At 57.5% G+C, this 9,413-nt stretch overlaps 1 protein-coding gene across 6 annotated transcripts in view; it reads right to left on the bottom strand.

The window, feature by feature from the left end:
- Window positions 1-7,995, bottom strand: part of Shank3 (SH3 and multiple ankyrin repeat domains 3) — a 62,371-nt gene extending 54,376 nt beyond the window's left edge. For all 6 annotated transcript variants that reach the window (XM_031353013.1, XM_031352997.1, XM_031353005.1 and 3 more), the window contains exons 1-10: window positions 7,842-7,995; window positions 6,033-6,687; window positions 5,534-5,737; window positions 4,457-4,528; window positions 2,698-2,806; window positions 2,471-2,622; window positions 2,219-2,386; window positions 2,014-2,130; window positions 1,544-1,621; window positions 502-568 (exon numbers count right to left, since the gene is read on the bottom strand). In XM_031353013.1, the coding sequence (XP_031208873.1) occupies window positions 502-568; window positions 1,544-1,621; window positions 2,014-2,130; window positions 2,219-2,386; window positions 2,471-2,622; window positions 2,698-2,806; window positions 4,457-4,528; window positions 5,534-5,737; window positions 6,033-6,320 (1,255 nt within the window). In that variant the 5' untranslated portion in view covers window positions 6,321-6,687; window positions 7,842-7,995. The remainder of the gene's footprint in view (window positions 1-501; window positions 569-1,543; window positions 1,622-2,013; window positions 2,131-2,218; window positions 2,387-2,470; window positions 2,623-2,697; window positions 2,807-4,456; window positions 4,529-5,533; window positions 5,738-6,032; window positions 6,688-7,841) is intronic.
- Window positions 7,996-9,413: the final 1,418 nt, after the last annotated feature.

The raw sequence follows: 9,413 nt of genomic DNA, 5'->3' as shown, positions 1-9,413 counted from the left end.
CTTACACAGATGCCATGCCAAGTCCGTTTTAAGCGTTGCCTCCTGGGAGCTCAAACCTGCTGGCCAAGTCGCCAGCCACAAGCCTATTCTTCCCATTTAAGTCTTCATCCTCACCCTTGTGGCTTTTTTTTTCTCTCTCTCCAGGTATGTTCATGGGATCTTGTCACATAGAAAGCCAGAGGACGCTAAACCCAGTCATGTTCCGGACTGGAGTGAGATCTACCACCCTATGGTCCCAGAGGGTCCTTCCTAGCACCTAATGGGAAGCACGAGCCCTGATCTAACTGCTACCCGAGGCTATCCCAGTGCTATCCCAGACCTGCTCTAGGCCCTGACCAAGAATTCTGTTCAGTCCACACAAGCCCTTTTTTATCTCATTCCCCACGTCAGCCAAGGTCACTAGGTGACAACAGTCTTGATGTAAGGGTGTCCTATTACACCATCACTGCCTATGACAAGCCCAGCACATCGAGGAAGGATCTGTGATGGGGCAGAACTCACCGACATCCGAGTCTTTGTGGGTCTTGATTACCTCGGCGAGCTCAAAGTTCCCTGCAATAATGGCCACCTGGGAGGGAGCGGGGAAGATAGGGAGATGAAGGAAGGAGGCTCACCAGCCCAGCGGCTCCTACTGGGATCCTCTCAAGTCACAGGTACAATGTCTACTGGGACATCACTTCTTACAGACAAGAGACAAGAATGCCAGTAACTAGGATTGACCCACTATCGTCATCTGCCTAAGTCCTGGTGGTTGCTTCTGGGACACAAGGCTTAGAGTTAAATCATGGACAGATCTGCTTACACTGGTAGAATGATTAATCTGCCCCTACATGCAGCCACAACTCCTGTCTCAGTCACAGCCCCCACAGCTTCTAGCCTTCATTCCTCCTGAGTCCCCTAAACCCAACCATCTAATAGGCCTGGACGTATCTACTTCTGGGTGTGCTCAAACCTTCGCCCTCTGCCTCACACTCCCAGACACGGGCCGTAGCAGCTTGCCTTTCTGACATCCTCAAGGGCCTCTGCTCCAACTAAGAATAAGAGACGCCCCCTTCCCTGCTGCTTTCATGGTCCATGAATCCCCACAACACCTTCAACTCCTCCAAAACCCCAGGCCACAGAGAGATGACCGCTGCCTGGTTAGCCAGTGCCAACCAGCCTGGCAGACAAAAGACTCAGAGATAGAACCTGAGTCAAGTGAAGTGTGGTAAAATCACACCCATCTCAGCACCCCTGCCTGCTTCTAGGGAGTCAGGCCCAGCACACCTGTCTTTCTGCCCTCTCCATTTGGCTCTTTCCCAGAGTTCTGGGGTCCTAAGATGTTTTTTCCATGGCAGGAGGAACCACCACACCAAACACTCCCTCAAATTCGGGGCACCACACTAGCACACTCACAGCTCCACCTTCCGTGGCAGTCCTGCGAGTGAGCACGCCCTTTTTGCCCTCTGAAGAAGAGTCAAGGCTCAAAGTCAAGTGGCAACAGGGACACATAAGCAGCCTCCCCGCACCCCTTTCCCGGCTCCCCTCCGGCTCAAGCCTATACCTGGAAGGCTGTCTGGCTGTTGTAATTGCGGACGTCCTTGTTGGCACCACGGAAAAGCAGGACGCGCGCACAGCTCTCCTGTTGGGAGGCAGCAGCGATCACACTGGGCAGCAGGAAAGGGAGGGCCAGGCCATGGCGGGGACACACGTGGTGTGCAGGGTGCAAGAATCACTCACACACAAACTCACACCTCTTCAGTGCATACCTAAGCTAGGTAGAATTATGTAAGTGGCTCTCATCTGAGAGCTAGTTGTTAAGAACAATACTTGGGGACATAATGACACATATGCACATTCAGAGAACAGATACATTTTAAGGTGCCACCCAGGAACTACTACCCAGTAACCAGACTGGGCACAGAACATACACATGGAGTGTCACACAAGCTGGGATGTCATCCACACATGGAGTCACCCTTTACATACAGAAAATGTAAGGGAGTCCACATAGGGGTGAGACTCAAGGCGTACCTGGTTGTAGAGGGCGCAAATGTGCAGGGCTGTGTTTCCCGACGCATTCTGGGCACCCATGTTGGCCCCATAGAACAGCAGGTGCTCCAAGTGCTGCACGTGTCCAAAGCGACAGGCCTGAGGAGAAGAGAAGTATTGAAGCATCCCACCCAGAAGCCAGGGCCGCCTGTATACAGCCTGGACCCAGCCTAGGCCCCCTCCTCACCTGATGGATCTCTTGCCAACCATTCTCATCAGTGGTCCCCAGCTGTGCGTGATCATGGAGAAGCAGCTCGCAGCAGAGGGCATCCCCGCCCCCTAGGGCACTATGGTACAGGGGCGTCAGGCCGCGGCTGTCCTTGTAGTCAGGCGAAGCCCCCAGGTCCAGCAGGGTCTGAGGGTAAGGCACCTCAGAATCCATGCCAAGCCCAGCTTTCTGCATTGAGTCCCTCCAGACCAGGGTCCTGCCCTCACTAACCGTCAATGCCCCTGCGTTCCGCTGCCGGGTAGCACAGTGGACGGCTGTCAGTCCATCTCTGGTCCGGAAGTCCAGATGAGCACCGCCGTTGCGAAGAACCTTCAGGAGGTCAGTGGCATTGTCCAACTGCGCCGCGAGGCTCAGAGGGCACTCTGGGTTTGGACATAAATCAAGGTTAGGGTCCCAGCCAGTCAAAACTACAACCCCTCCCTGGTTCTTCTCCTCACCTCCTGAGTCAGGGTCATGGAAATTGGGGTCCAGCCCCTTGTCCAGCAGGCGGGCCACCTTGTCTGTGCTGTGTAGCTGGACATAGTCCATGAACTTCTTCAGGTTTGCCTAGAACATGAGCCATCCCAGTCAGCTGGGTGCCACAGTGAGGGTCATCTTACCAGCACCTGCCTCCTCCAGCAAACTCCAGACCACCTGTAAGGCATACACTGTCCCTAACCCCAATATGTGTAGCCTGTCACCCAGCTTGCTCATCCTTAACCCCATACTCTTACCTCAAGTCTCATTCCAGCTTGACTGAACCCATGTGCTTTCAAAGCTCTTCCCTGAAAATCCTCAACAGCTATCAGCCTGGCCTAGCCACTCTCATCCCAGCTTGGTCATCCTAGTCACAGACTCCAGCGGAGTCCCTTCCCTCAACCTAAAAGAGCACTGAGGCCATTCTGACAAGTGTCAAATCCTAACAACTCTGGTCTCATTCCTCCGCCCCATCTTACCAGCTCCTCCTACACCCCATGGTAGACCCCTGACGCACCTATGTCATGACTTTGCTTTCTAGTCCTTCACCCGGCAAAGTTTCACTGGCTTTGTTTGGTGGCATAGATGCCAGCCACACAGGGCAAGGGATCCCATCCCAGGCATCTACAAGCAGCATATACCATAGACAGAAAAGGATGCCTCGTGGACCAACATCATGAAACCCTAGAAGAAACTATGCAAATCCTCTAGGAAGACCTTAGCCAGACCCAAGGTAACAGAGAGAGCGTAAGGACAGCTGGACCCCAGGCAAGCCAGGGGACAGAGCTGGATCCCAGGCAAGCCAGGAGACAGGGCTGCAGTTAGAAGTTCAGGTCCATCCTAAAACCAAATGACTTTCTGAAAGGCAAGTAAGTGGCCCTCGTGTCTTATGGGCGCCTGAGAAAAGAGCTGGAGAACCCAGGGTGGTGGGGTCACAAAGGGCCAGTGGAGGGAGACAGAGACCTCTCTGACAAGGTCTCTACCCAACATAGAGCCCTGGCCACGGACTGTCACCTGCTATGGGGCAGCAGAAAAGTCTGTCACGGAAGCTTGAGGATCTGGGACCACAGATAGGGTCACAAAGACCTTTCCTTAAACTCCAGAGCCTATCAAGGAAGAATCCCATGAACAAATTCCCATTGGCCCACAGAGCTGAGGGATTTGGAAAGGAGCTATGATACCCACCCACCTTGCCCCCTGGACACCCAGAGGAGGAGTTTAGTACCCCCTTCAAAAAAAAAAAAAGCAAATAGAGTCAGGCCCTACAGGGAGTAGGTCCCAGAAGCAAAGACCCTGTACAGGTAAGTGTCCCCAGGCCACAGGGCCTACCTAGTGAGACAGATCTGAAGCAGCTTCATGGGGTAGTTACAGGAGGTGACTCAACCCCTCTGCCTCACCTGTAAAATGTGTAGCAAATGCCTCCCGGAAGAGAATGAATGAGATACCTAATTGTGTGTTCCTTATACTAGCGGGCATTAAGCATTGCCTCTTGCCCTCAGAGCTAACACACTGGATGCTTCTTTGCTTCCCTCCCCCGTCCCCCAGCTTCTAACAAGGCTCTCACCTCTATACCCGCTGAAACCTGATTAAGCTGCCACCTATCACTGGATCCGTCATGGGTATGGAGCCTGTGCCTAGCCCCAGACCAGGTCCTGAAACCCACTTCAGGGAGATCAGGCTGGGCCAAGCCAGTATGGGGACAGCGGTCATGGGGAGTCCCCTCCAGGGGTGCCTCTTTACCTTTGTGTGTAGCTTTGCAAACTGCTTGTCATCTATGAGGTTCTGGGCATAAACTCTCCGCTTGTATCGGAACTGCTCAGATAAAGAAAAGGTGGGGAGAAGGCACCCAAACGGGCCCACGTGAGCAAGCGGTGGCACCACCTCGGGCTGCTCACCATTCACCTCCCTCCTGCCCACACTGTCACTGGAGCACAGCCACACAAGTCCCAGATACACACATACAGAGTGGACAGACAAGAAGTGACAGCTCCCAACCACCTACTACATAGAAAGCATGTGTAGTCCAGAGAAGGACTTGGCCAACTCATGGCCTGGCGGGCCTACAGCCTGTATGCTTCATTTCCACCGCCGGGACCCAGAAAACTCTATGGTTCTCCCAAGATCTGAAACTAAACTTCTCTTCCTAGACACTTCCACTCCAAGTAGAAATAACCCAATTCCTGGTGCTACCCATGAGGGTCAGACCAACTTTGACCTTGGTGTACACACACACACACACACACACACACACACACACACACACACACACGAGACCTTCCTATTGAGACTAAGTCTTTGTCCCTATGGAATGACACTCAAGTCACCTTTATATGTCATACATGGTGTTAATATTTTGGGCTAACCTCAGAAGACTTGGGAGTGAGAGGCAAGAGGCAAATGTGCACACAAAAGACACTGTTCACACCACATGACCCCTACCTAACGCACTCGCTCCTTCTCACGTCTCTCCCTCCAGTGCTCAAATTTGCTCTCACCACACACGAGGGCATGTGCGGCATGTGCTCATTGTGTGCTGCCCATATTGCTTGCTGCAAGCGCTCTACACAAGGCGCTCACACTGTTCTCCATGCTTAAGCTGCAGCACGCCACTTACCACACAGGCAGCTCGCACTTCACCCTGCCCTCTGCACTCGGTGTACCCACCTCGGTCTCTCAGCACACCGCTCAGGCTGCACACAGCCCCCCACCGCTCCTGTCGCCAACTCCTCCCGGCCTGCCCTTCACTGCTCCAGCCACGGAGCTCAAAGATCACACCCTGTGCGCTCCATTCCACCCCCACCCTGGTCTGCCCAGCACCTCCAGATAGGGCAGGGGCGTGTCCAGGTTAGGCGGGTAGTCCTGTAAGAGCCGCTCTTCATCCAGGAACTTGCCGGCGCGACCCCGGGAGGGAGGCTGGAATAGCCCGTAGTTGAGCGCGTCCTGAAGGCTGTGATTGAGGGCGCAGAGCACACGCTGCTTGGCGGCCCACACGGGCGCGGTTGGGTCCAGACGCAGGCACTTCTGCAGCGGAGCGAGTCGTGAGCCCGGACCTGCGGGCGCAGGGCACCGCGCCCGGGGCCCCGCTTTGGAGGGCTAGTTGGGGAGCGAGAGCAGGGACCCCGCGCCACGGCGCAGAGGCCGAGGCCCCGCCCCGGGGCTGGGCTTCAAGGGCCCCGCCCCGGCGATGGGGAGGGTCCCGCGGAGGCGGCGGGGGAGGGGCGAGTGGCCACGGCCGGGGGTCCCGGCGCAGGGCGCGCCCGGCGGGGGTCACCGCTAGCGGGCCACACCGGGGTACGGCGAGATCGCTAAGGCTCACCGTTTGTTGCAGGTCCGGGATGCCGACGCGCACGACCACGGCGCTGGCCCCGGGGCCGTCCATCCCGGTGCTAGCGCCCGGGCCCGGACTGTTCCCGGCGGAGAGAGGAGCGCACGGAGACTCCGCGCGGCGCCCTGGCCCCCCCTGACCCCCCGCCGGAGCCCCGCCGACCGCGCTACGCGGGAGGGGGCCGGGGGGGGCCGGGGCCGGGGCCAGCGCGGGGGACAGCGGCTCCGGGGGCTCCGCAGGCGCAGCGGCGGCGGCGACGGCGGCACGGTTTAGCTGCATCGGCCCCGGCTTCGAGCGGCGCCTGCCTTCCCCGGGGGCGGGGGCGGCGGGGGGAGGGGGCCCGAGCCCGGAGCGGAGCGGAGGCGGGGAGGGGGCCGCGCCGGAGGCGGGGATGGGAAGCCCGGGGCCGGGAAACTGGGGTCCCCCGCGGGGTCGGGGCGGCGTGGGCGTGTGGTGCAGAGGGCGGGGGCCGGGGGCCCGCGCCGGGGAGGGGGGGTTGGCTGTCGAGGGGGAGTGGCTGACACAGCGGGGGGATGGCACGCCGCGCTTCCGCTGCAGGCGAGCGTCGCAGACCACCGTACTGGGGTGACGGAGGGTTCTGGAGCTGGGTGGGGGACGCGTCGGGGCAAGAGGACCCACAGGCCGACTGAGAGGGAGAGACAAGCAGGGAAATTGGCGTCCCGGGGTAGAAATCTCCCCAGACTGCCGACCCCACTCCAGACCCCAAGGAGGTGGTGTGGTCACCCGGGCACCCTGCTGGGTGGGAATGGGAGGGCTGCAGACCCTAGGCGCGAGCGGGGCGGAGCTGCAGTCCACGGAAGCGTCCCCCAAACCAGCCCTTCTAACCGCGCCCAGGGTGTTCCTCTCGGCCCCCACCGCAACCGAGTTTAGGGAGTCTGTCCGGACTCTGCGGCCTCCCGCACCTTGGCTGGCCCACCCTGCAGCTGGTCGCCCCCTCCCCGTCACCTTAGCGACAGCAGGCTGGGGGCGCGACCTACGAGGAAAAGCTTAGGGGAGGGGGCGCCACTAGTCTCCACCTGCGACGGGGAACTGAATTTTAGTTTCACACGTTGTCGTGGCAACGCGGGAGGGGGTGACGAGTGGGCGGGGAGGGGAGCGCTGCGAGTGAACCAACTCAGGCGCCGCCCGCGTGGCGTGCCAGCCTTAGCCTGGCGCTGCCTCGGAAGTGCCCAACGCACGGGGGCCCAGTTCCCAAGGCCCAGAAAGGTGCAACCCCTGAATGGATGAATTGCTCTACTCTCGATCGGGTCTGCTGCCTTCCACTGCACTCTCCCGCATACCTAGACTTAACACCTCACCCCCTTAACGGCCCCCAGAGAGCCACTCTTCGGTGGCGGCACAAACTGGACAGCTTTTGCGGAGCAGCCTGGCCGGGAACTCTGCCAGTGGCAGAAAGCATCCCCTCAGCCACAGCCTCTCCTACCCTCTCCGTGAGCAACCCTGGATCGCCCACAAAACTGGCTATTCCTGCGCATCCCAGGAATAACCCTGGACTGCCCTGGTCCTATACACGATAGAGCCTCCCCAGATCCCACCCCCGACCACCTGGTTCACCTTAGAAATGCCCTCACCACCAACCAGGACAGTTATTGGTTAGACTCCCCCCAGAACAGCCCGCACTCCTCCACGGATCCACCACCTTCCCAAAATGTTTCACGACTCCGACCAATCGCAACCACACAGCATTGTCCTCCATGGACCACCTGGCTCACTCCCACATCACTACCCCTTGAGGAAGAAAGCCTTCTCCCTAAAGAACCTCCCTAAAGAACCGCTTACCCGGCAGAGCTAAGTCTCCAGAGCTTCAGTGCGTCTGTTCCCTGCTATCCTCAAGCCTGGGTGGACCCCTTCGTGCTTGGGGAAGTGAAGCCCCGGTAGGCTCTGACCTCCAAGCCCCTCCCAAAGTGTGACTGAGTGGTGCGACTTAGGGTACCCTAGGGGTTAGGGCAGGATGTAAGAGGGGCAGGAGAGGAAAGAGTCTCCCTTATCTCCAGGAAGCACCTTGGGAAGCTCGGGGCTGGGTTTCCTGTGTTCCAACCCAGAGAGGAAATTCTGCTTCCTGACCCCGGAGTCTCTAACATCTTCCTCCCTTGCCTCTTTCCTCTCTGCCTTGACCCCTGCCCCAACTCCCTCTGGCTAAACCCAATCCCTCCCGTCAAATCCTCCACCCATCTTTGTGTCCAGCCTCCCTTTCCCCTAAACTAGCTGCCCGCTGGTGGAAAAAATGATGGCCAGAGTCCACCAATGATGAGACAGGAATGGAGGAATCCCATGTCCTCAATCAGTCAGCAGGCCAGCCCTGGGCACTCTATAAACATGTCCTTGACCTGAATGGACCCAGAGCCTTGGATCCTACCCTTTCAGACTCACTATCCCAAACCGAACTTCGTGGCAGCCCTTATGCCTCCCCTAACAACTCCCTTGCTGAAATGAATCTATGTGTGGCCTTTGTTGCCAAGCTTTTGGGGAGAAAGTCTCAGGTTTTGTTGACCGGCTACCTGCAGACTGACCCGTCTCTAACCTCAGCCAGCCTTCACACTCCCAGGGTGACATCAAGCCTGTGGCCTGTACAATGCCTGACCCACACTTAGTGAATCACACAGTACCATTGCCTGCTCCCTACTGAACAGCAACAGTAACAATGCCCAGAAACACTTAAACCCGGATGTCTTCCCAACAGGTTCCTGGAGAGCCAATTAATGGCATAGAGGCGTTTTAGCAATTATTTTGTTGAAAATAACTCCAGGTTCCTCCTTATCTCTCCCAAGCCTCTTGAGCAGTCCCAGCTGTACTCCCTCGGGTCCATCAGACCCCATCTCCCAGACAAGGTGACACCGCCTTGGCCCCATCTTCAAATACCAGGGTGGTTGGCTTATTCCTTCCTTTCACCAGGGCCAAAATCCTGGAAAGATCTTATTTTGGCTATCCACACTTCTTCCCCACCTCCCGGTGCACTTTCAGTTACACAGCTTCAAAAGACTCGGAGGTGGAGAAAGATTTGTGACTAGTGCATCCAGAACAGTGCACAGGCATGTGGATGGGATTGGGAGCAAATACACAATGCTCGTCCTCAACCCCACTGCTCCTGCAGCTGCTCCTGGGCCACTGCCAAGGGCCCACTACTTAAGCATCCCCTGGAGACATCCAAATCTCCAGTGGCAGTCTCCATGCTCAGCACGTCCACATCCTAAATATACTCTGGCCTGCGATTCATGCTTCCGTCCGTACCCACTGGCGCTCTGGTTGTCCTTGCCTGGCCCTGTAGGCTCCTCTGTTTGCTAGGTAATTTGCCTCTCTTCCACCATCCATGGGTATCCCTTCCTTTCATCCGTCATTCCTGCAGGCACCCTT

This window comes from Mastomys coucha, unplaced genomic scaffold, assembly GCF_008632895.1.
Source record: "Mastomys coucha isolate ucsf_1 unplaced genomic scaffold, UCSF_Mcou_1 pScaffold11, whole genome shotgun sequence".
Lineage (NCBI taxonomy): Eukaryota > Metazoa > Chordata > Mammalia > Rodentia > Muridae > Mastomys > Mastomys coucha.
Note: the sequence above shows the minus strand (reverse complement) of the source record. Positions and strands in the feature narration are given on the sequence as shown.